Source organism: Trichoderma gamsii (genome assembly GCF_001481775.2).
Source record: "Trichoderma gamsii strain T6085 chromosome Unknown Scaffold_35.2, whole genome shotgun sequence".
In the NCBI taxonomy this organism is placed as follows: Eukaryota; Fungi; Ascomycota; class Sordariomycetes; order Hypocreales; family Hypocreaceae; genus Trichoderma; species Trichoderma gamsii.
The window spans coordinates 181,184-206,360 of NW_020171372.1; the positions used below are offsets into that span (position 1 = coordinate 181,184).

Sequence of the window (25,177 nt, forward strand, 5' to 3'; positions counted from 1 at the left end):
AAGCATCAAGCTTCTCTTTTATATACATGGCAAGATTGCAGACTCCGTATAATGAGAGAAGCAGATTTGATGGGTTGCATGTCACTTGCAAAGGAGCTCTCATTGAACTGGTCCAAGACTGATGCTAACAAGGCACTTGAACAAGGCAGGGTTAGAAGACACAAATCCAGAAGAAGAAAAGACGTACGAGACTTGTATTCTACGATGTGTGTTACTGGGCGAGATGAATACATTACTTATGCAGATGCTTTGTAGTTTACATTTTAACAAAACAGGCATTACACGCCCAGCACTCCTTTCTTGTATTCCGACAACAACGTACTTTGTAACACGGAATAACCTTTGTCCAAAGGCACAATAAACGTTGTTCAACCATAGCCTCAAGGACCAGTAATTGTCAAGAGGCAGAAGAAAGAAGAGGAAACAAAGGGTGCTAGGGAAATGTTTGGGGCCTCAACCTGCGAATACAATACGCGAAGATGGAGAAAGAAGGCAATAGCACCATATACTCCCTCCGAAAAACAAAAACAGCTTACTTTCATCCAAAAACTATCTCGAACATACTCCCTTTCATCCTTCCAATGTCAGCCGCACTCTCTTAGCCTGCTGGGGGGAAATGCAATCTTTGAACAATGTCTTTCACAGCACTTGTATATAATACTTGTAGTGTCGATATTTAGAGCTGCAATTGATTTATTGTACTCGCATGGCTCGCTCAAGAAGGCACTCGTGCCCTTGATTACATGTACCTACTGTACACCTTGACTTGTTGAGTGCCTCTACGCAACGCATGGATCCGATATATCCACCAGGGACATCGGCGCTGAATTGTATACAAGTTTAATATAGCCTTTATCGGGGTAGAGTAGAAGGCTGGTTACTGCACAAAGACACTGGCCTGCCTTCTGCCAACTCAACTCATGTCTTGAATATCTCTTCTTTTGTTCTAAAAGTCGCCTTCATATATGCCGTAAACGTCGATAACGCAGCCTTTTTCCAAATGTTCTCTTGACATTACACTGATTGCACTATTCACTTTTCCATTGATGAATGCGCCATGGCCACATACTACAAAGAGCGTCATAATATAACGATATGCCATGTAAGAAAATAAAATGCAGGTTTTGCATGTAATGATAGAGACAAGTCTACACAGTCTGGCATCATGAACATAGTTGGTTGACCTGTTTGTATGCCTAGCAAAGAATTTGTTGTATCCTTGATTGTTCTGTTCTGACAATATCAAGCAGTGAGTGAATCCTAGAGGACTTGGCCGCCATGACCAACGCAGTATGAAAGAAAGCAATCGGCAGCTGGTCATAGCCAAAGAATGGCGGAAAATTGATTGGACGAGAGCCGTACCTGTCTGAAGAGAGTTTGCTTTGAACAAGCCATTCAAGGAATACAAGAGCGAAGTATTGTCAGTTATTACCTGCGCAAAAGTTTGCATCATAAATGTGTCAATATCTTCGCGCGCAGCGTGCATGTTCTCACTTGTCATGTCTTGATCACTGGAAGTTGAAGCAAAAAGACGGCGAAACACGACATCAGCGAAGAAGAAAAGCAGACTCTGCTCTTTAGTAGAAGATAACACAACAAAGTGACTTCCTCCCTGCTGATCTAACAAAGCACGAAGCTGATATTTCAAAACGATGGCGCGGTTATCGGATAGAGAGGAGAAGCAGCTCATCCTCCACCCCGAGTTACTTCACAAAATTCTCATGGACTATTTAGAAAAAGATGACGATATTCTCAACTTCATCCTTGCAAGCAAAGTCTACTACGAGCAGTTTTACGACACTCTCCTCCTCCACAACGCGCTCCGTGGCGGATGTACGGCGTTAGAGGGGGCTGTGAAAACGGCCAACAAGGCCATGATGAAAAAGATACTCGAAATTCCAATCATAGAGACGGCTGCGCCTCGCAATATATGGCCAAGGATGGTCGACAGTGCTAGAGCCCACAAGGATCTGGTGAACCTTTTACTGCAGGTCGACTGCGTCCAGGCCAGCATCAACGAAGAAGCCCGCGAGATTAAAATCAAAGAAAGGGAGACTTGGAAAGAGCGCAAATTCAACGATTCATGGCTGCAGGTAATGTGGAACGCTATCAAGTCCGACCAAGTGGATGTGGTAGAGCTATTTCTTTCTCTCGGCCTGACAGTAGAGTCGTGCGATCAAGATGGCTCGACGGCTTTACACATAGCGGCTAAAGGCCGTGAAAAAGAGTCTCTCGTCCAACATTTGCTGGAAAAATATGGAGCTGATCCGAACAAACTTGCTGTGAAACTGCGTCCAGTTGGGCACTCGCCTCTTCGTCGGGCGGCTAAGAAAGGCAACACTAAAGTTGTCAAGCTGCTACTCGAATATGGCGCAGATCCCTGTTGTGGACAACCCGGGTCATTTTGTCAGGCTTTAGCAGCGGCAGTCGCAAAGGACCACAAGGATATTGTGGACGTGTTGTCGCGAGATGAGCGAATCGAGCTCAATGCACATGATGCTGGTGGCATACCAATCCTGAGCCGTGCTGTCATGAATGAGAAGACAGATATCGTGCAAATGTTGCTTGGAAATAAACGAATCGATCCAAACGTGACAACAGTCAATGGAAAATCCCCGCTAATGATTGCCGCCGAAGGTGTTGGTTTCCGTGCTGAAGTCAGCGGGTTGGCAATTACAAAGCTGCTTCTGTCTGACAAAAGGGTCGACATGTTCCTGAAGGATAACAATGGGTGGAATGCGCTGTTCCATGCCGCAAATTCTGGCCAACATGAAGTCTTGGAGATGTATCTGAAGGACGGCAGACTTGATCCAAACGAAGCCGATGTGAATCTAAATACACCAGTCTCATGCACTCGGATTAACAAGTGCCTCAAACTTCTCATCAATGATCCGAGGGTTGATCTGAACAAAGCGAATAATGAGGGCATGACACCGCTCATGCAAAACGTATCTTGGGAATGGAAAGGCAATGTTGAGCAGTTGTTAAACTCAGGCCGCGTCGATGTGAATCAGACAAACCACCAGGGGAACACGGCAATGATGATGGCAATTTCTAAGCCTGACCCCATGTCCGACATGGAAGTTCTTGCCTGCTGCGGCATAGTGCGGTGCATACTCCGTTCGGGACGAGTGAAGCTCGATCTGGTAAATGCAAATGGCGAAACAGCGCTGATGCTGGCCGTGAAAAAAGGAATGGAGAATGCTGCCAAGATGATTCTGGCCACAGGCCATTGCTTGATAGATATCAAAGATGCAAATGGAGTAACAATGATTGAATACGCCATCCAGAAAGACTCCAAGGGGATTGTAGACATGCTGCTGAAGACGGGCGAGGCGCAAGTGACACGGGAAATCATTGAGAGTGCTCAGTCGGAGGACATTCGGGACATGTTGGTGAGATACAAGGATATGATGGAGAAGAGAGCAGAGAGTTCTACTTTGGCCTGATGCTTTTCAGTAGATGGTGTGCAGAATGGAGATGATGGTTTACTATGCTGATGCCTAATATATATCAAGAATTAGATTGATATTAATAGAATTGTAGAAAAAGCTCACTAGACACTATCTATATTCTTGTTACCCTTCCCTGTTGCCCTGCTTAAGAGTGTGCTCACCAAGACACCGTAGAACCAATTGACAAATGACGGTAACATGCAGCGTCTTTTGTTTTCACTTCAAACATTATTTAAACGACAAAACGGTGGCTCCAACAGTCACCATGCCACGCCCTAACGTTTAATCATGACTCGAAATACACCGCGCCATCCACAAACGTGGGCTCTCGATCTTCATTGGAGACGACGAGTATAAACAGAGTAACTTCAGTCCTTGTGCCTGATGGTGGGGCCGAGGCTGGTCTCTCGGGCGAAGTCGATCGGTAACTACTTCTAAAAAGACATCGTTAGCTTCGAGACGATTATAAAGGGACGAGAGGGGGGAGGGTATAGAAGACTCACGACAAACAGGTCAAGCATTCTGAGACGGGAAGGGACTCTGAAATGAGCTCTCCACAGCCTGGGCAGTGAACGAGCTCGCACATGCTCGAGTTATTGGTGAGGAGGTAGCTAAGGTTGAAGATGGAAGGCCGCCGACTCCAATATGAAAGCTTGATAGGCTGAAAGCTTTTCACGGTATAGCTAAACGGAAGCTGCTCAGTGGCTCTGATCGACAACTTCAGTTTAGTGTTTGTTCAGTTTAGTGTTTGGCCTTGATCGACTATCCAAGCATTTTGCCGTTCTCTTCCGCTTTCTTTATACTTGCCGCATGCCCACCTTCGCTTCCCACTATGCCGAGCACTCTACTGGCGGCCCTCGAAGCGAAGCCTCGACAACGTTGCAGGCCTAGCAGCAGCCCAAGACAGGAGACATCCGTACACATCCGTATGCTCAGAAAAGGGGGTGCTCGAAGAGAGAGACATTTCCGAACATGGAAGAATAACGAACCTGCCAAGTCCCTTCATCCTCCATCTCGCCCTCAACAGACTCGTGGCCCTAGTTCCGCTTTCGACCGGTTTTGCGAGCCAATAGCAACAACTCATGAGCATGTTTCCCCTCTTTACTCCAGCCCCCCTCCCTGTGCTGAGAGATATGACACACGCTTCTCGAATCCCGTGATGGCCAAACCTTAATAGATGGCGAGAAATGTCACAGGCTGCAAGGTACGGCGGCAAGAGGCAAGGAACAGCGCCACGCTGCCCTCCAGGATCGGACCAAGATGAGGGCGTTGGAAGTGGTCATCGGAAACTAGCCGAGCGAAGCATCGCCAGTCTTGGTGGCGTTCTCCTTCATGCGGCTAATTTTACCCTGTTGAGAGCATCGTAAGCGACTAAAGTTGCGTTTTGATTCAACCTGCACTCCTGGTGTTAGAACGGGAGCATGTCCTCGCTATCCCCAGCATACGCACACTCTCATGTGAGTCAAGATTTTGTGAATCAGGTAGGCAACGCCATCACAGTCGGATTTGACTGTGATTGTTTCTTTTCACTGCCACATCACATGGAGTCAATGACGAATACAGGCAGGAAACAAGGAGAAAAAAGCGGCTGGACACGGCATCAGATAAAGAGACGAGCAGGAGAGCATCTCGTATGTGAATCCGCGCGTCTCGAACAGACAGCCTAAACTCTAACCGTGACTGACACCGCCAGCCAGTCAAAGCGCTCGATAGGCGAAGCTCAATCAAGATGGCCGCTGTCGCCTGTGACAGCGAAAAGAGGATGGAGGGGCATCGAGAGAACGGAGGGTTGTATTAGGCTGCATCCACCATGGCAGATGTGCGTATAGATCGGGGCTTGCCAGGTTTTGAATGGGGGGCGTGACTGCGGGTGATATTGGGCGAAGGAAACAAGGAAAAATCAAGGACGGCGCGAAGGAAGCAGATCTTGACGGCACTTTAGCTGCGCATCCGATTGGCTCGAGGTCTGATCAAGCGAAAGACGGGCTAAAAACAGAAGGAAAATGCAGACGTGAACGTCAAAGTCCAACCGGCAGGGGTTTCAAGCACAACACCACTGACTGCAGGCATCACAGCCCCCTTTGGTTGACGACGTCGCTGCAACCCTCCTTGGCCAACATGGATGGATGTGCACTGGAGCAGCTGCAGGTGCGGGTGCAGGTGCAGGGCGCACGAGCATCGCCCACAGGGCTGACCAACAGCTGAGCGGCAACCGGGGCCATCCCAGCGTCGATGAGCCGTGAATGAGCAACGATCAATCCATAATACACGATAAGATTACCCATAATTCTACTGAAGCAGTACTACCAGCACCTGTCAAAAGTCCTAGTCGGGCATACATGTGCCGAAAGACCCCAGATAGTTGGAGATCCGACGCCACTACCGGCACCTTTTTAGAGCTCGGACACTTTCTTACTGATGGCCCTCCGCAGAAGCGCCGCGATATGAGACGACGTGCTATACAGTTAGCGAACTGCTGCATGCATAGGCGTCATCTCGAGATACGCCATGTTTTGGGAAAGAAGAAAAGAAAAGCAAGAATCAGGCCATAGTCGCGTATTCCAAAGCTAAATTGAACGCTTTGACGCTATGACGCTTGAAAAGAGATGTAACGTTGATCCTCTTATGAATCCATAATCTTCAGAAAATGTAATATTGTGTGTATTTGGCTCCCCTCTGTATCTCTCTGTAACCAGTTACCAAAGACTACCTAGGCAGCTCAAGGAGGAAAGAAAGCAGAAAAAGTACTGGACCCAAGAGCTGATTTGCTCGGCCAAACGTGTCCTGTCTTGATATTCTTCTCCCCTTCTTCTCCGTCTTGCCTACCAGAACCCATCGGCTCGATTTCCCAAAATACAACGCGCCCGTATCAAAACTCCTCTTCTCAAATACCACCCAATGTACCTAGATAATCATCCATCGTCCCGTGTCTTTGTAAAAGACCCAAGCAATCCCATCCATCTATTATATTTGAGGGTGCTGTTATTCATCTTCAAATGCCCACACTAAACGTTTTTGCCCTTTTCTTTTTTTACCTTATCCCCCTCCTGCTCAAGCGGAAACGCACCAGCATAGTCGCAGATATTAAAACAAGAGATGAGAGAAAGTCAAATTAAAAATAACAAGGTATTCATCATACAGTTTTCTAAACAGAGGTTCGCGCTTGCTGATATCCTGTTGAGAAGAAGAAAAAGTAGAGGAGAAGAAGAAGAAAAGAGGGGAAGAAACGATGGTAGCCCGGTCGGTATAAGTTAAGAGTCAAGCGAGTATATCAATGATGTGTATATCATGCCGGTAAGTCTAATAGTAGATGGCTTCGATGAGGTAAAGAATGCCAAAGAATAAGAAGGCAACGGCACCGCCAACAGTAACTGCACACAGCCTTGGTTAGTCTTTTTCCTTACAAACAATTTGATTGCATCTGCATAGAGATGGGAGAGAAATTCTGCGGTTTTCAACTTACCAACTTTCAGACTGACGCGTCCGGCAATCGCACGACCACCAATGACCGCAACACCGGTGCAAATGGAATGTCCAGCCAAAGCACCGAGCGTAACCCACCAATAATCCTGTCCAGCAGCCATGGCAATGGTGGCAATCTGGCTTCGGTCTCCCCATTCGCCCAAAAAGGTCATGACAAAGGTTTGCACCCAGGCTGGGCTTAGGATAAGAGAGCAAAGGTTGCTGATACCACTGCCGACGCCGCTGAGGCTGCTTGATTTGCGAGAAGGGGCACGCGAGGGAGACTCAGAGGGCGATCTGGGAGAGGGGAATCTGGTCTTGCGTGAAGACCTGCCACCAAGACCCATCTCGAGGGCGTCACCAGAGATGGAGCCACCTCTTCGCTCAAGCTCCTTCTCCTTTTCAGCCAGCTCTTGCTCAACCTCGTGCATCTCGGCCGTAACACCTTCGTTGGGATCCATGTTCATTCCCTCCCGGAGCAGTCTGGCGCCAAAAACGAAGAATAGGCCTGCGGCGAGAAGACCAGTCAGACGCTTGGAAATCAGAGCGGGCACCGCATGTCCCAAGACAGCCGACAAGACAGTCATGACTGCGAGGGCTCCAAAGGCAGCAGAAAAGACGACCATGCGATCGTGCTTCATGGCCATGAGGGCGGCTACCAAAAAGGTCTTGTCGCCAACTTCGGAAACCAAGATCATGGTAAAGGACAGGATGAAAGAGTGGAAAGGTTGGTTGATGCCATCTTCGCCCTCAGAGTCCTCTGGCGCTGACGGTGACGAGCTTCCGGTCTTTGGCTTGGAGATGTCGAGATGGTCCTTCTTTGCGGAGTCGGGAATGGGCGGCGACAGCTGTTCGCGAGGCGTGTCGGGGAGATCACCCGGTTTCTGCCCGCGGTTGCGCGTCAGTGCATCAGATCATGGAACAATTATTGCATCGCTGCGGTATTGCGGTCCGCATCGCATAGAGATGGATGCATGCATCAATAAGGAGAGGGGGGTTAATGATAAATATGTCCTACCTCAAGTCCGGTGTAACCAGTGTCTTCGGTATCCTTATCGGATGAAGACTTTGGCTTTGACTTGTCCTTCTCAGACTCTGCCGGCTTGGTCTTGTCTTTGCCCTTGCCCTTTTCAATCTTCTTCTCCTCGCTGTGAGGCAGTGGCGGGTGTTCCTTGGGCGCTTCCGGCTGGTTCACCAGCTTCTCGCCAGTCTTGCCCTCGTGGGCCTTTCGGGCCTTGTCCTTCTCGGAGACGCCGCCCTCAGTGCCCGTGGTGCCGTCCTGAGGCTTCTCACGGTTCTTGTCGAACATGACGCCATCGTTGGATTCGGGAATCTTCTTGCCATCGACCACGGTGGGATCCTTGGGGCGCCCCTTGAGTGTGGGGAGGTCGTCTTCACCCTTGGTCTCGGTCGATACTTTGCCGTCGGTCTCGACAAAGGGTCCTAGGTGAGGCTTGCCATCTTTGCCGTCTACCGGCGCGTCTTTGGTGGGCACACCGATACGGCCCTTGAGGGTCGCGGCGTCGGCAAAGTCACCGGGGATGGTGTCTCTCTCGCTGTTGGCGACGGCAGCGGCAGCGGGGTCTGTCGCAAGGGCGCTGGCGATGGATGGAAGGAGGAGGAGGAGGAGAGGAGAATGCTTTGCTCGGAATTGCATTGCGGCGGCGGGGGGCTGAAGTGGAACAGCAGCCTGGTAGATGTCGTCGGATATCGGTAACTCAAGGGTCAATTGTTGCTCAATGCATCAGGATGCGATGCGGTCTCTGGTGAACACTGGGCCTTGTGCCAAGCGCAGGGCGGTGGAGCAGGGCTTAGCAACAGGCAATTTCGAGATGAGAAAAGAAGAGCGAAGAAAGTTGCAATGTTTCAATGGATGCGAGATGAGGAAAGGGGCGAATTGGTAGATGGAATGGCCGATTGAAGGTACGCAAGCTCGCGTGTCTTGGCTGGTGGATGCACACAGGCCGCTCGGAGAGGATTAACTCTGACGGAATCGATTTTCTTGGTGTCGCAAACGTGCAAAATGCAGCGGGCGAGAAGAGAATGGAAAAAAAAGATATAAGGGAGCGAGACGAAAGAAAATAGAAAAGAATTGTAAATAGCGAAGCGAAGAAAAAAAGGAGACCAGAGAAAGAGACGCCTTGTTGAGGAGGTAGGAAAAATGAATCCAAGCAGGCAGTGTTCGAGGCTCGCTGTCCTTTTTTTCCTAGCCCCTCCCAGTGCTTGAAAATGAAGTTCTAGGCTGCCAAACAGCACTGGATGCTTGCTGCGGGCGGTCCCTCCAGGTGCCTAGCGCTGCTACCGGCCGCTGCGCGAATCTGTTTTCCCCTTAAAATGCACCGGCGCCGACTCCATCACCTGCAATTTCGCGGCCTCTTCTTGGTCCAAAGCGGCGACCCCCTTGCAGAGAGGCGGTGGGGCCAGATCCACCCGGCCGGTACTTGGGTACTTCCAGACGCCCCTTGAGATACGAGCGCAGACGTCTTAGGCAAGCGAGCGACAAGCAGAGTGGGCTTTGGAGCTGGAAATAGACACGATCGAGTAAAAGACAACTCACATGCAGCTATACGAAGAATTGCGCGTATCATCATCTATCCAAGTTTATCAATTGCAGGGAATCAAATCCTTCCATACGTGAAAGATATGGCAGCGCATCGCCACAATAATTGGGCAGACAAAGAAAGAGCCTCTCGCCCTTGACTTCAAGTGCTGTCCCAGCGCCCAGATCGCACATATGATACAAGGACTCAAATACATCCTCAATTGAGCGGTACATGTTGCGATATAACCAAATTCATTGGCAAACAAGTAGTGTAAGAGCATTACCCGCATGTTCAAGCCCAGGAGTATTATAGGTAGGTACCCAGTAGAGGAAAGAGTACATGTAGCAGGCAGTCGCTTGGTACCTCTCCAAGAATCTCGCTACTAACTCGGTCGATTGTTTCCCTTATTTTGAGCTGGTGCCTGGAATTCTCTCGGCGCCCGTCGGATATCGTCGATCTGGGAATTGCTTTGCCAGGCGGCTTCGTGTTTTCTCCAATCCTTCCGAGCTGCCGGTTAGTTGAGCCTTGACATTGTCCACTGATGTCCGATACCTTTGACAGTAGAGTTCGGCGGTCTTCTGCTCTGAGTTGAAGGTATGAGTTTTCTATTCTGTTCCAGTATGCGCTCAGAGTCTCTGCCTTTCCCTCCCAAACGTGTGCACTTGTGCCATTAAATCATTGTGCAAGGCAGGATCTGGGTTCTTGAATCTCTCCACGAAAAGCGCTCCATTCCAATCGTGCTCATGCGCGATCATCCGCTGAGAGGTCCTCACACCACGTCAAAGTCTTTCCCCTCAGCCCCGATCCAAAAATTTGCCTCAGAACCATGCCGCAGCTCTCCGGGCTCACTCTCAAGATTGCCACATTTGACTGGCACATCTCGAGGTAGTTTAAAGGATCGCCGAGGAGTTTATATTCACGAGCTTGGAGGTAGCGATTGATAATAGTGTACCGATACACACTATATAAAAAAGCAAGCGGCATGTTTTCGCGAGTGACTGCGGTTTTGTATCGTTAAGAAGTACCTAACATTGTATTTCCTGGAAGTTATGATTAGTGAGCTGGTATCCCATAAACTGACCTTGCTGACAGTGATGAAACTTTAGTACTGAGGGCATTAATCCAAATTGAGAGAATGGTACAAGTGATTGTTCACAGCTTGCGAGTAATGATCGGCGCCAAATACGACCAACGACACTGGCCCTGACTGATGTCACACCTCATACACCCTCTTGATGCCACAGTTCACTCAACAACAACATACTTGCCTTCAACTTATTGTACGCTATAACTTCAGCGCGCATAGCACGAAGCTCGTTGGTTCAAATGTTTAAAGCTAGTGTGAACTGATCTACTGTATTGTTATTCATGTATAGGTAGTCATGGATAGAATGGTTAGGTAATTTTGATCCATAACTTAAAAGAACTCCACTGCGTTCATCCACAATAGCTTGGAGGCAGGTCTCAATGGAGATATAGCGATAGAGGTCCATTATATTGAGACCAAGCCTGTACTTCATCGCCACTCGTACGAACGGCAGCTGTAGCTGGTACGTTAGGGATTCGTGGTATCTAAGAGCAAGCCGTAGGATTTGTCGCTTGGGCAAGCCAGCAGAGAGAAAGGGTTGGTGGCTTACAACAGACTTGCATATAAGCGGAGAGTGTTCTGAGAGTTGAAAGTAGTTTCGGAGATATAGTAGTGGCAGCAGTAGACTGGATGCTATAGCAACGCTTGACTGTCGCCGGTCACATGATGCTCAAACCTAGATTCGATGCTGTCTTCATCCCAACTTTATTCTCAGAGTGAACTTAAGCCTTTCTTTTCTCTAAGTGTGATCTGATCATGTATAGTTAAGAAAGATGCCGCCGGACATTGAGTGTATCACGCTCTGTATTATGGATGGCCTTATCCTCGAAGCCCAATTCCCCTAAACACTGGAAAAAGGGAAGAAGGCAACCGTCGTGAAGCACAGCTGGGAATGTGACGATAACACCAGCCATGTCCCACCATCGATACGGAATCGCAAACCAGATAGATAGCATGAAGATAAATGGGAGACGACTATGTCTGAGAAATGGCCCTGAAGGATTTTTATACGAGGTCTCATCAAATCGTAGATGGGGAATGATAATTTTCATTTATAGATCCTCGATTATTCATGGTTACTTTGCATCGCTCATGGTACGCTCTACCTTTCATACGAGGTCGCATACCCATCCACATGAAGGCAGATTCATGGTTACATTTAAGCAAAAGCGCTGAGGGATTTCTTGTATGCGGCTTCACCAAATGGTCAGTGGTGAGTTAGGACGTATTTCATTTACTTCTGCTACTGCTCTTCGTGTTTGTCCTCCAAATCTCTCATATCCCAGCCCGTTTCACGTTCAGGTCCCTTTATTCTTTCATATCAAGGGTTGCATTGATTACACAAAAATACTGACTGTGTTTTCAGCAATACTTGGCGATCTTCTCTTGGAAAACCTTTGCCAAACCTTTGCCAAACCCTGGAAGAAAAGGAAAAAGGACAGTCAACATGATGTAAAACTGGGATTATGACAATAACGCTAGATCCTCTCAATCGCCCATGATAGGCTAAAGTTAAGGCGTCCAGCAAGTTTCAGAACAGCGCGAGGAAATTCTAGGTTTGTTTACTTCGCTCATCTTATAACAGCGACATGACAGAAGCTAGTACCATTCTCACAACTAGATCTGCAACTTGGTGTTAAGCTTGTGGGAGCATGTAACCACTTCCAAATATTCAAGTACACAGCCGTCAAGCTCAAGATATATCGGACCTAGAATTAGTTGGTCCATCATGAGACTTCTTTTGTGTTGCTGCTCCTCGCTAGTCATAACGTTGCAAAACTCCTCCCGCCATTTATTTCACGATGCTCCTTGGTTCCAAACAAGCGAAGGCAGTAAATGGAGCTGACATCCTCAAGTCAAGCTCCTTTGTCAAAACTAGAACATCGCTTGGAGCATGTGTAAAAGCCGGAACCTACCACCTAAGGTGGAGTACAATATAGAGCTTACGCTCATCGTGCGATCCCCAACGCTGTTCATTATATCTAGAGTCACTGTACCAAGTACGGCTAGATTAGAAAGGAGGGGCACACACATGAGATACTGTATAGGTGGAGAGAAGTCCTTTATAATAATTACTCCTCCATTCCCTGCTCTATGCGTGTCTCCGGTTTGCAGCACCACTTTTTGTCCTCCTGTTACATAAATCGCAAACCACTTCATAGGAAATTCTTATTCTATTAGGTACCCCATCCTCTATTATTAGCCCGTGTCCATCATCAAATTGTCCTCTAGGAATCACATCCATCCAACACGTTTGCACAGAAATGACGCACCGCCAGCAATGGCAGTTATTCCAGTAAAAGCAATAACTGGCCCATAGCCGCTTCCATATCCACCAAAAGCCTGCCCTTGCCACGGAGTTCCTTTGACCAAAACCTCGCTCAAAGGTCCCGACACCACGTTTCCAATGCCCCGGCCGGCTGCAAGGTATCCAAAGACTATGAACGGGTCAAAACTAGACCCTCCGCCCGAGGTATTTGCTTGGCTCGGCTTGGAAACTACCGTGCGGATGATTCCAGTCCAAGCACTGGTATAACTCCCCGCAAAGAGCCCGTATATGACACAAAAGATGTAGAGCACGGCCATGTTCGTCGCAAATCCCCACAGCAAGAAAGCTCCCACTGCCGCGCCCACTGCCGATATCATGAGGCATGTCGTAACATGGAATCGGTCGACAAGCATTCCCATAGCGATACACCCGAAAACCGACGCAACGTTGACGGCTAGCACTGTCAAAGCAGCAGGGAATGCCTCGGAGCCGAGAATGGAGGTGGCAAAGGACGGCAGATAGAGGCCCGGCATGAAGAACCCGAGAGCCTCGACTATGTTTGCCAATTGAAACAGGAGAAACGAGCGATCGAAGAGAAAGCTCAGCTTCGACAGCTGGAACTCTACACCAGTTGTTATCGGGAGCCGTGGCTTGACAAAGTAGACAACCGGAATCGTCAAAACGAACAGGGCAACAGCCCAGATGCGCAACGTGGTTCGCAGTCCATATCGTCCCAGCAGGAATTCGAGCAGCATCGGGATCGCAAATCCGCCAATACCCGTGCCGGACCACATCACGCCAAAGGCCAGACCTTTGCGCTTAACGAACCACTCGTCCATGTACAGGATGCAAGGGCCGTAACAAATCGAACCACCGATGGCGAAGAGTACGCCCTGAGTCAAAATAAGATGCCAGACAGTCTGCGAGAAGGAGCTCAGTGCGAGAGCTATGCACATGATAAGGAGGCCTGCGGTTGGACCATATCGATTCTGCTTGGGATACATTCGCATGAGGGGAAAGACGAATGGGGCGGATAAGTACATGGTTCCCTATGACGATGACGATGATGACTATTAGCACGAGGGCCTCGGCGAAGAGGATGAAGAAAGGCGAAGAGCAATCTAACCATTGCAGTTGTACCGATAGCGGCAATATTCGAAGAGCCCATGAATGGCGCATGGGTGCTATAATAGTTTTGAAAAATACCAAAGGCAAAAGGAAAACCTGGTTATCTGTTAGCCAACATGGTGTTGAGTCGATAGGGCCATATCTTAAACTGACCCCAGACTAGGCACTCGATGATGGTGCAGGCAGCCAAGAACAGCATTGCATCTCGACCTGTGTCGACGGGGGGGAGCGAGACTCCATGTTCGTTTTCCGAGTCGATGTCGATATCTGGAGAGAGAGAAGAGTCGCCGGGTGTGGTGGTATCGAGCTGGATGGACTCTTCCTGCGGATAATGCTCCAAGGAAGCCCGTCCCATTGTGATACGCTAGGTCGAATTGGCCTTTGCCTGAAACGTGACAAATATGTAGTACGAGCAATGTGACAGATGATCGAAACGACGACAATTCTTTTCTGGAATGGGGAGGACGGCAATTCTTATTCTTCGACACTTCGATGCTTCGTCTTCCTCGTTTTCGAGCGTCTGTTCACTAATCATTAAATACGAAGCTCAGGACTCCACAAAGGCTTAAGCCCAACGCGCCCTATTCTTGAAGCGCGGTGTACAAAACCCCACGCTAGGGGGTTTATCGCCCAGATTGCATGGACCTTATCTGCTTGTCGGAAAGAGCCCGTTGCTGAGCGTTCAAAGGGCAAAATATATTCCATTCCTGGTATGCTGCTGGTGGGGTTACCTGTCCATCAAACAGCGGCTTCCGTAGTAGAATGGCGTACAAACGATTTGATCAAGTCCCATCCATATATGATATCTTGAGGATTACATAGGTACACATCCCGTCTTTGTACTGCCAGTAGTTTCGGGTCTTTGCGGCTGCGGTTACTGACCCCGTATTCGCGGCTCCGACCTGTGGGTTTTAAGATGCAGATACCCACTGTTCGTCGATCTCGCTGCCCGCTGCATTGCCATTCTACGCCTGAGCTGTGGGGGTAGAGACAGACACTATAGTAGCATAGACACGTTCAGAGGGAGGACCAGAGACGAAGTCAAGCGTGGCAGCCTACGGGGACGATTGGTGAACACACAAAGACAAAGAGTTGGGAAATGTTGAATTTCTTTATTCTTTTCCACAAAGCCCAAAGGGTTACAAGCTCTATGAAGCCAGGATTAGATTCGTTACCAAACTGTGCTAGCTGCCTCCTACGCTCATCGCTCTCTAAATATCTAATTGCTGGATATTGGGGTGTCATATAGAATCGACAGGCGACGAGAAAAGGGGCGATGATCGAAAGACCGCAAAAAGAGACCGTGCTCTTGCAAATATATCGCACCTAGCAATCCATTTCTGTGCATTTCAGTGTGTTGCTCCTATTAGATGGGACGAGATGTACGACGGTGTTCGTCATAGAAACGGAACCTCGCTCTATTGAGAATGTCGGAAACAGGATACATACGCATAGCAAGATAGGTATTGAGGCCAATCGTCTTCAGCACAGTTTCGCAAGTGACGTCTTCGCTGTCGGGAAACCTGCAAATAGAGGTGTGGTCGCCGTAAATGGAAAAATGCTTCTCCCAGTATTCGTGTCTGACGTTGCACATGGTATCCTCCTTCTCGACCAGCTTGAAGGTAGAAACAAATCTACGTGTCAGCTGCTGGACTGACTGATGTTGAATATTGGCCAGGGAGGGGGCAAAGAAAGGGCTTACAAGTTGCTTTCCACGGTACCAGTTGCATCCATGGAAATTGATGACTAGGCGTCTGCGGTAGAGGCGTCCTCGCTCTTCAAGAGGCGCGATACGCGCTACGTGCTCGTTGCAGGCCTTGTCAAGCATATCCAAGACGTCGGGAGGAGTGGGACGGACAGCAGCACTGGCTATGTTGCGCACAGACTTGGCAACGTTGTGATGGGGAGTGTTGAAGAAGACTAGGAGTCGAGTAAAATGATCGATGGAGATGATGGTGCCGGACTTGTCCAAGTGAGCCTTGGCAAGCGCCTATGATTGTTGATTCAGCAGCCCCAAAGGTTGGACGGGCAGTCAGCCTGTCAAAAAGCAATAGTGTCTTTGTATACTAACCTCCTTGACAATAAGTCCGCCTACATCATGGCAGATGAAGATTAGTGGTCTTGTAGGGTCATCCTTTCTCTTTTCCATGAGAAGGCGGAGAAGGCGGTCGGCATGCTTGGTGAATTGCGTGTCTTCGTCGTTAACAGAAAGACCGTCGTTGTAGGAGAAGAGCATGACGCGACAGTGTTTGTTGAAGCAGCTGGGAAGAATGTCTCTGGGCCAGACTTTGCCCCGGTGAGACCAGGTGTCTCTGTGAACAAGATAGCGAGCCTCAATATTGAGGCCGTGAACGGCGACGACACTAAACGGGCACAACGAAGGAACGAGTTAGCGGCATAGAGAAATCTATTATCAGAGATAGTAGAACACAAATCTATCACCCGATTGCGGTAGGTAGACAGATGGCTCTTAGGAAAAAAGGAATGCCAAACCTTGAAGGAGATTTCGCGCGGGATAGAGGCACTTACTCGACGTCTGCGCTGCGCATGATAGCAAAGGGTCCAGGTTGGGGAAACACAGTTTCGAGATCGTACTGTTCCATGTGCTCTGAAAATATCATAGGCATGGTCAATACTTTGCGCAAAGGCCGTAGATGATACACAGGATTGAAATTTCTTTTCGTTTTCTTTCGTTTTCTTACGTTTTTCTTCTTGTTCTGGAGCGAAATCGGAGGTGGGATAGTAGAGTAGGCAGAGAAAAAAAGATGAGCAGGGAAGAAGTGGAAGGGGGGAGAGGAAGAAAGTGTCAAGAAATTGTAACTGCTGTGTTCAATACTTTCTGCTTGCTCGCACTTGCGTCTGCAGCTGCTGCAGCAGCCCCGGTTACAGCTGATCGGGTTCGCTTTCTATAGCTTTTTCAGACACCCAAGAGCGATAACAGAATTGTTATTGCTAATGGCTGCCTTGAATCACTGTTCAAAAAGCAAAAAAAGAAAGGAAAAGAAAAGAAAAAAATGGCCCCGGAATCTCGACTCTATTTATGTCACAAAGCAGTCTTTGAGGCAGCCCTTGAACAACACGAGGCTAATGTGATGTTGTCAGCCTCACAGTTGCGCACCCTCATACGCCATTTATTTATGTGGCTGGAAGAGATGAGTTACACAAGAGCTGCAGTTGATTAGGAGAGAGTAGAGAAGAGAAAATAAGAGGAGAGGAGAGGAGAGGAGAGGAGAAGAGAGGATGAGTGGAAGGACGAAACGCGTGCGATCCCGAAATGCAGGCTTCCGTGAGCAGATGTAGCCAGTCACCGCAAAGTCAAGGTATACTCGAGATGATGAGGAGAACTGAAGAACAGAGAACAGAGGACAGGAGGGGGGTGAATGGGAGTGCGAGCAGACGACAAGTAAGTTCGTTCGTTTCCTGTTGGACTGCCACATGAGTCTCAATCTGGTTACCAAATTGCTCGAACCGAGTATCAATACTACCAAGCAGGATATTAGACGTAGCCGATCAACAAAAAGTCTGGACGAGATCAATGCACCTGGTCTAAATGCCGAGCATCGAGGAGAACGAACGGCTTGGCTCTGTCGGTGCCTGTATCTGTGGATGTTACAATGGCCACACTAGCAAGCAGCGAACGCTCAGACGTGTAACAGAATATCGCTGCTACCTTCTTCCACGCTGCGTATCAACGGAGAAGCCGTCTTGCCATTTCTCCCCTCTCTTCTCAACGGTTCGAATTGTGTTTCTAGTATACAGCAACGATTATGAACAGAAGTGAAGTTATCAGAGCACGTAGATGCTCCATTGTTCTATCTATCCAAGCGCCCAAATGGGATCCCAACAGATGCCTAACAAATGCCGGTCCATGCAGCTGCTGAGGAGTTGTTTCCCCCTCTTTGGCTCGTTCGTCTGAGCAAAAGATACAAAGGCGCGTGGGCATGTCATTGTGTTACACAGCTTATGCGCCCGGCACCAAAAGACTCCTCTCAGTGTGGCAGGGTTAGATTTGTGCTGCCGCATCTGTGGGGTGCTCCCCATCTATCTCGTCCAGTCCTCGTCGTTTGTCTCGGGCATGGAAACTTTGGCCACAAATCAGTTCTCGGCGGGAGGAGACGTCTGTGCTCGTTGTCCGGCACAGCGTGAACCTTGCTTGCACCACCATCTCGAGTAGCTTTCGAGGGCGTCTAGTGAACGAGAGCAATAATCAATGCGGTATTATGGCAATGCCGTCCTTTCCCCGGGTAACAGAGTCATACACGGTGCTTTGGGTCTGTGTTCTGCGAACAGGCACGGAGAATAACCAGTGGGTATGTGCCTGACAGAGCACAGAGCTACCTTACTTTGTTGATGGAGATTGAGGCACAAAGCGCTAGAGCCCAATATGCTTTGGTCCACGGCACTTGCAGTCCATTGCTGGCTGGCTACTGGCTGCCGGGTATCTGACAGATGCGATTCGTATGATGTGATGCTGGCACGCAGCATTCTTACAGGTTATCACAGTGCATGTTATTTGGCTTACATGGTGTCTGGGGTGGCCTGGGCATAGATTCACATGAGAGAGCAGCAGCACAGCACAGTGAGACAGGTGATCGTTACAAGAGCAGATGAGATCAGAGATGTCCGTCCACAGCACGACGAAAATCCGAGTCATAGGGGCGCTCACGCTGAGCTGGACAGGCCCAAGAGGCCCAAGGACCTGGAGCTAATAGCTTGTAGCGGCAGCTTGTAGCCCCCACAAAAGCTTCCCAGCTCCAAGCTGAGTCGGCTCACTTTGGCTGTCACTAAATCGGCAGTCATCCGATCGGCCCAAAATCTGGATCCTCGGAAACTAACTTCTTTTCAACCTCAGTCCACGCTCTCATCACCTCCTACTTCCCGCCCGGTAGCCCAGCTATCCACAGGTGTGTACCTCTCAATTGAAATTCAACGACCAACGACTATACTACGAGGTGAGAGCTCGCAATGGGACAGGAAGAGACATAGATCAGGGTGGTGTGCACGACTAATGACTTGACAGGGGAGGGATACGGCTTCGGAGCACAGGCGGCGGCTTCCGCAATCAACCACCACGTCTTGATTTCATTTTGCTTTTTGTTTGTCTCTGGCCCCAATCTCAGCCGCTCACGGCGCACTGCATTCTTGCCGCACTATCCCTGCGCCAAGGAGACTGGAAATGGACGCGCCACTGATTCGAGTCGGACATGGCCTTCGGGCGGCGGCTTCAGCAGCAGGACCAGCAGCATCGGGCCTGGCTTCACGGTCAATATCGGGTGCTTCGAGATCTGCAATCTGCCATCCGTCGAGGGCCACAGCAGTGGCTGCAACTGTCGCCGCTCGCCATTTCTCTGCGCTCAACCGGCCACCGCCCAAGTATCCAGGCCATGTGCCTCTGACCAAGATAGAGCAGGCCGGCATGGCCATTGGATCCGGCATCATGTCGCTGTTCAACCCTTACCGCGCAGGTACGTGTTATGGTTTTTTATTTCTATTTCCAATTCGGTTTACTTGCTTCTTTTTCCTTCTTCCCCTGGAGTGCTACACACAGCTGGCGCGATGCAATGCCGGTTTCCTGTTCTCTCATTTCCCCTTTGGCTTTCCCTGCTACCCGCCGCCAATGTCCCACACTAGTAGAGGAAAGCAAACAAATAGTCTAGGGTTCCGCTTTTGCAAGACTCGTATGACAAAATTTGATTACCTCCTCTATCAAGAACGCCGGATATCAAGGTTTCTGCCAGAAGCCAAGCTCAATGAGGCTGTAGAGGGGTGACGTGAGTGAGACGGTCACTTGAACAAAGCCCCAAGTGCCAGGGGGGCCAAGAGATGGAGGCCAGATGCAAATCAAACACATGATGGATACGAGTCCTCAGCTGATGCGGAATCTTGCAGATCTCATAGCCACCCTGGGTGAGGCCACGGCAACCCCCTACTTCATCTACCGCCTCCGCGACGCCATGCTCGCACACCCCACAGGCCGTCGCATCCTTCGCCTGCGGCCTCGCATCAGCTCCAAGACGCTGTCCATCCCGGCCCTGCGCGCGCTGCCCGCAAACTCCGTGGGCCGCGCCTATGTCGAGTGGCTGGACCGTGAGGGGGTGTCTCCAGACACGCGCTCTGCGGTCAAGTACATTGACGACGAGGAATGTGCCTACGTAATGCAGCGGTACCGCGAGTGCCATGATTTTTACCACGCCCTGACGGGTCTGCCCACGGTCAGAGAGGGCGAGGTGGCGCTCAAGGCGTTTGAATTCGCCAACACGCTGCTGCCTATGACGGGCCTCAGCATGCTGGCCGTGGCAACGCTGAAGCCGGCCGAGAGGCGACGCTTTTTCGGCGTGTACATGCCGTGGGCGGTTAAGAACGGCGTAAGGAGCAAGGACATTATCAATGTCTTTTGGGAGGAGGAGCTGGAGAGGGATGTGGACGACCTGAGGAGAGAGCTGGGCATTGAGCAGCCGCCGGACCTGAGAGCAATTCGCAAGCGGGAGAAGGAAGAGAAGAGGCGATTGAAGGAGATGAGAGCCCAGGGTTTCTGATGTTGATACTTGTGGCACAGCTACCAAAGCTGTACATCTAGAGTTATGCCGCTGGAGCAGCTCTCATGACAATGTATAAGTACATGTACTTTTAGTGTTTGATAACACCATTTACAGTTCAACCCTCGTTAAGCTGTATATACTTGGTCTCTCCTGATTTCCTTTGTTTCTCTCTTTCTACATATGTAATTATACAACTCCAACTATGTGCCAGATAGAAATTAAGAAAGAAATAGGTATTCGCAATCAACATCGTATGAATAAAACAAAAAAACTTGAACTAAAAAAAATTTGAAAATTTTGTCACATCCGCTTAAAGATCCAACAAATCGTCATCGTCATCATCCCAGCCCTTGCGCCTGCTCACAACAATCTTTTCGTGCTGCTCGTTATCCGCCACTGCCGTCAACAGCTCCTTGAGCTGCTCCTCGGTCACTTTCTGCCGCAGCTGGCCGGTCTGTGCCAGTGTAATCAGGCGGTTCTCGACATCGGTTGCGCGCTGCTCCTTGACGAGGCGGATGCGTCCGAGGCGGTCCGCAGCTTCGGGGTGCAGGATCTGGTTGAGGATTTGCTGTCGGGCTTCTTCGGCTTGTCTAAGAGGGGGGGATTAGCTGTTTTAGCTTTGAATCTGGCTATGTATGCTATTTTTTTCGATGTCAAGGCGTTATAAATAGTAAAACTTACTGTCTCTGCCTCTCTTCTTGGCCCGAACCGTTGCCAGAGCGAGCTCCTCCTCCGCCGCCGCCGCCGCCACCTCCTTGGGCCTTGAGCTGCTCGAGACGAGCTTTTCGGATCTGTAATTGTGTTTGTTGAGTATGAGAGCTTTGCTTAACGCAGGAATACTGGGGGGTAGCAAGAGACTGACCTGTTCCAGCTCTGATTCGTCCATGTCGGGAGAGAGCTGCTGGCAATTTGTTTACTTTTCAAAGGGACTGCCTGGCCAAGATCGTCATAGCAGGCTGCGGGGCATTGGGGCATTGGCTTTGAGTTTTGGAGGGCCAGCTTGGGGCACGTGATCAAGATGTGTACATGTATCTTCTCGGCGTCAATTCGTCTAGATGAAAGTTTGAAAGAGGAAATATTTCGATCTTGATTCAAAGGATCAACAGTTGAATGCATCTAAAATATATGCTGGTCATTGATTTTAGGAGGATGATCACGGTGCCAGCATCATCAAGCAATGGCTGCTGATCGATTTTGAGACGATGAGATTGGCGTTGGGGAACAGTCAGCAATTTGCACAACAAAGAACACCATAGACTCCATCAATGCCATTGAACATTTCAACTAGTCGCACATTGTTTTATTCGCGTGTCATCGCAAAAGCAACATCAAGCCATTGCCTCTTGATCGAGTCCAAAATGAAAGAACGTTCTGCAGTCCTCTCAGTGGCACGGTGTGCAAAAGACTCCTGCTCTTCAGCCAAGGCTTCAATCTTACATGTACTCACCAACCAAACCACCACATGCAGCAACTTCGTTTCGATTGCGCAGCAGTTTACTTTACCAAACAAAGTCTATTACCATATGCTATGAACAGCTGATAAGACAATCGCGACTGACCTCCACCCAAACCCTCTTGCCCTACGGATGATAATCGGAGCCAAATAATTACAAGATTCTCGGTTCATACTCCAATTCTGGGTATTACGTTGCGCTACATATACTCGTACATAAACAGTTACTAACCCATTTCCGAGATTTCTCAGCACACAACTTCCTCGTGCTCGCTACCAGGGGGAACCCGGTACTCATCAAAGCCAACATAGCACTCCATATCCACACAATATTTTTTTCTTCGATTGATTCGCAAACGTAGCTCATAATCAGCTGCCACTTCCTGATCAGATTGAACGATCCAAAGAAACATACCCAAAGCTCATTGACCTCGGCACATCAATAAATCTGCCAGCTCTGTCCTCGGAACGACGATTGGACGGACCTTGCTGCGTGCTTGAGCCAGCTGCTCAAAGGCGTAGGCTATCTTGAATAGCTTTTCCTCCTGAAAACTGGTGCCGATGAAAGAAATCCCATAGGGCTTATTGGGGGCCGAGTCAATCGAGCCGTCATCGCTGGCAACGATGGGTCTTTCCGGCCCCAGCTTTGAAAAGGGCACCGTGATTGCACAAATATTACCCATCCGCGAACAGAGCGTGGCAGCAACGTGCGGCCATGTAGCAACAGCGTCAAGCTCATATTTCTTGAAAGCAGTCAAAAGGCCTAAATCGTCCAAGTATCCCTGCTCATGCTCAGGCACCTGGCTTGTCGGCGTCTTGTTATTTTCCCTCTCGAGGGCTTCTTTGGAAGCGTTTGTTTGACAACAGGCGTGTGATCCATATGGTTTATCTCGAGTACCGCCACGGGAATCCATCGCTGAATACATGTTACTCGGGGTCTTTCTAGAATGGCAAAGATGCCTAGGAGAGTCGAGCGAGAAATCAAGGGCACAACGACGATGATGAGCGCTATCCGAGTCCGTGTTTACAGCTCCATTGAGCATGATGCCGTCGACTATTGTAGCTTCGGCCTTGCGCATCATATCCAAGGCCTGGTTGAATTTATCTACTGACAAGTCGTAGGTACAGATTTGGAGAAACCAAGCCAGCGATCGCAAGAAACCGATTCTCATTCCTCGCAGGCCGTCTTCCCTGCAAGCTGCCACGTAATTAGGATAGATGTCAAAGGGAATTCTTGTCGTGTAAGGATCCCATCCATCTCGCCCCATGATGGCCTTCATCAAATACGCCGCGTCTCTGACGGTTCGGGCCATCGTACCAACCGACTCAAGTCTCAGCGTGTCGACCAAATCCTGTCTCAACACCTGGGGAATTGCCAGATGCCGTGACGTTAGTCCAACCGTCGGTTTGAAGCCAACCACATTGCTCTGGCTTGCTGGCATGATGATGGAGCCATCAGTATCAGTGGCCACAGATGCCCACGCAAGGCCTATTGAAGCTCCCACTGCGCAACCACCACAGGAACCCTTTGCGACCTGCCCCTCGAAATATGCGCCTCTGGTGCAACCTCCGTGTGGAGTCCATTTCTTTGCATTGTTTGTATAGCTGTGGTGACGGAGAGCAGGCCACTCGGTCCTTGTTCTCCCAAGGATGATAGCTCCAGCGCCACGCAGCTTGCGTACTACTGTGCTGTCTTCGGGAACGCGGGTTCCTATTACGCCGTGCAAACTGACTGTGGTTGGCATATTGTCATCTATTACAAAGGTATTTTTGATCAAGACTGGAATGCCATGCAGAGGGCCGAGCCTGGAGAGCTGAGAACGATTCCTCATCTGATCCCTTTGGTTATCAAGTTGAATAGCAGTCACATGGGCGTCAGGGTTGATTTGCGTGACAGCATCCAATAGGGGATTGACCTGCTGGATTCGACGAACATAGGCTTGAACAAGCTGAAGGCTGGTGAAGTGGTCGGCATCTAGCCCAGTTCGCAGCTCCTCAAGTGTCGCGTCCAGGAGCAGCGGCGGCGCATAAGGTGCGGCAGGGATGTTGAAGTTGTTATTCATGATTAGGTGTGTTCTAAGTGAATAGGCCTGAGACAAGAGATTGGGAAATGGTAAAGACTTTGAGAAATTATAAGAGCAATCTTTTGCGAGTTACTAACGGACGAGAGTGTGTAAAGTGATAGAGAAAAAGAAGTCAAGATTCGCTGGATACAAACGTTTTGACTTGTTTGGAGTGATGAGCTGAAGACCCAATATTGGGTAGCACACGGAAGGGAAGCAAACATTGACTACATCATTATAACAAGCGTTATCAATTTTGCAATCTCAATTTGAGACATCAATCAGGCTATACAAGGGTGGACGACTCAACGGTCCTTGCTTTCGTGTAATACGCTCGAAGCCGACATTACTACCTATTCATTGCTCAGTTCCAAAGATATCTTACATGGCCATGTTGTTGCCATAATTTTTGACGTGCTTCGATAGCATACTTCTACAACACTCAATTTCAAGCCTGTATTTCACATGGCTAAAAATTGAGTTGTTCCCGCACATGTGAAGGTGATTCTCGTTTCACCTTCTTGCTATTCGACTGCTGGCTACGTCTCTACAATACTTACTACTTTGTATCCTAGCGAGAAAGGTTTTTCTAAAACGATTGTAGGCATTTTCTGACTCGAAATAACACAGATTCGCACTGGAGAGTTCCATCACATGGAAATTTCCACCACGGCTGCTCTGAAGTACCTAAATCGAGTATCTGGTACTTTGTCCTAGCAGGCCTGGTTACACAAATACCGTGCACGTTCTGGCTCATGACATCTAGACCCTTATTTTGAGGGTGGGATTGGACGCCACCAATTTACCTCTATGCAGCCGGTCAACACTCATCACACCGGTTACGTTCCTCGAATCCTTCTCCTTTATTCGACTTAGCCGCCGATGAGAGGAAGTGTGGAGGCGCCGTACACCATCTTGAATCGAATCATGCTGCGTGCATCGAACAACTGGGATAAACAGGCTCGGCAAATCTTGATAAACTTGCGGAGAGCCATCATGCCTCCACGCCTCTAAGTTGTCAAATCCATTTTTGGAAATATGCGCTGATCAGCTGGGACAGGTGTGGTATACACAGCCTGATAGTGTCCTTACTCACGGCATTCAGCGCCTGGGAGCCGGTTCTAGCCCCTCAGGAGGATTTGCCTTGGCATATGGGATGTCTTTCTTTAGATCAGGTT

General features: G+C 49.2%; 9 protein-coding genes across 9 annotated transcripts; 2 read left to right on the plus strand and 7 right to left on the minus strand.

Moving 5' to 3' along the window:
• Nucleotides 1-1,652: 1,652 nt before the first annotated feature.
• Nucleotides 1,653-3,449, plus strand: TGAM01_v208408 (hypothetical protein; the record flags this gene model as incomplete). The annotated part of the gene is made up of 1 exon (XM_018808393.1): nucleotides 1,653-3,449. One exon carries the CDS (start codon nucleotides 1,653-1,655, stop codon nucleotides 3,447-3,449), a length of 1,797 nt encoding a protein of 598 aa, XP_018658439.1.
• TGAM01_v208409 (hypothetical protein) lies at nucleotides 3,368-3,502 on the minus strand (the record flags this gene model as incomplete). Its single annotated transcript, XM_024550320.1, has 1 exon — nucleotides 3,368-3,502. A coding segment is annotated over one exon (135 nt), but the record flags the coding sequence as incomplete, so codon positions are not given.
• Nucleotides 3,503-6,755: 3,253 nt separating this feature from the next.
• On the minus strand, nucleotides 6,756-8,574 carry TGAM01_v208410 (hypothetical protein; the record flags this gene model as incomplete). The annotated part of the gene is made up of 3 exons (XM_018808394.1): nucleotides 6,756-6,826; nucleotides 6,919-7,801; nucleotides 7,936-8,574. 3 exons carry the CDS (start codon nucleotides 8,572-8,574, stop codon nucleotides 6,756-6,758), a joined length of 1,593 nt encoding a protein of 530 aa, XP_018658440.1.
• A 4,208-nt stretch (nucleotides 8,575-12,782) lies between these two features.
• On the minus strand, nucleotides 12,783-14,299 carry TGAM01_v208411 (hypothetical protein; the record flags this gene model as incomplete). Its single annotated transcript, XM_018808395.1, has 3 exons — nucleotides 12,783-13,865; nucleotides 13,943-14,040; nucleotides 14,098-14,299. 3 exons carry the CDS (start codon nucleotides 14,297-14,299, stop codon nucleotides 12,783-12,785), a joined length of 1,383 nt encoding a protein of 460 aa, XP_018658441.1.
• Nucleotides 14,300-15,310: 1,011 nt separating this feature from the next.
• On the minus strand, nucleotides 15,311-16,571 carry TGAM01_v208412 (hypothetical protein; the record flags this gene model as incomplete). Its single annotated transcript, XM_024550321.1, has 3 exons — nucleotides 15,311-15,934; nucleotides 16,016-16,256; nucleotides 16,474-16,571. The coding sequence occupies 3 exons, from the start codon at nucleotides 16,569-16,571 to the stop codon at nucleotides 15,311-15,313; spliced, it is 963 nt and encodes a 320-aa protein (XP_024404929.1).
• Nucleotides 16,572-17,075: 504 nt separating this feature from the next.
• TGAM01_v208413 (hypothetical protein) lies at nucleotides 17,076-17,381 on the minus strand (the record flags this gene model as incomplete). Its single annotated transcript, XM_024550322.1, has 1 exon — nucleotides 17,076-17,381. The coding sequence occupies one exon, from the start codon at nucleotides 17,379-17,381 to the stop codon at nucleotides 17,076-17,078; it is 306 nt and encodes a 101-aa protein (XP_024404930.1).
• Nucleotides 17,382-19,120: 1,739 nt separating this feature from the next.
• Nucleotides 19,121-20,480, plus strand: TGAM01_v208414 (ubiquinone biosynthesis protein coq-4, mitochondrial; the record flags this gene model as incomplete). Its single annotated transcript, XM_018808397.1, has 2 exons — nucleotides 19,121-19,409; nucleotides 19,750-20,480. 2 exons carry the CDS (start codon nucleotides 19,121-19,123, stop codon nucleotides 20,478-20,480), a joined length of 1,020 nt encoding a protein of 339 aa, XP_018658443.1.
• A 313-nt stretch (nucleotides 20,481-20,793) lies between these two features.
• On the minus strand, nucleotides 20,794-21,369 carry TGAM01_v208415 (hypothetical protein; the record flags this gene model as incomplete). Its single annotated transcript, XM_018808398.1, has 3 exons — nucleotides 20,794-21,073; nucleotides 21,165-21,274; nucleotides 21,346-21,369. 3 exons carry the CDS (start codon nucleotides 21,367-21,369, stop codon nucleotides 20,794-20,796), a joined length of 414 nt encoding a protein of 137 aa, XP_018658444.1.
• A 989-nt stretch (nucleotides 21,370-22,358) lies between these two features.
• Nucleotides 22,359-23,999, minus strand: TGAM01_v208416 (amidase; the record flags this gene model as incomplete). Its single annotated transcript, XM_018808399.1, has 1 exon — nucleotides 22,359-23,999. The coding sequence occupies one exon, from the start codon at nucleotides 23,997-23,999 to the stop codon at nucleotides 22,359-22,361; it is 1,641 nt and encodes a 546-aa protein (XP_018658445.1).
• Between the last annotated feature and the right edge of the window lie 1,178 nt (nucleotides 24,000-25,177).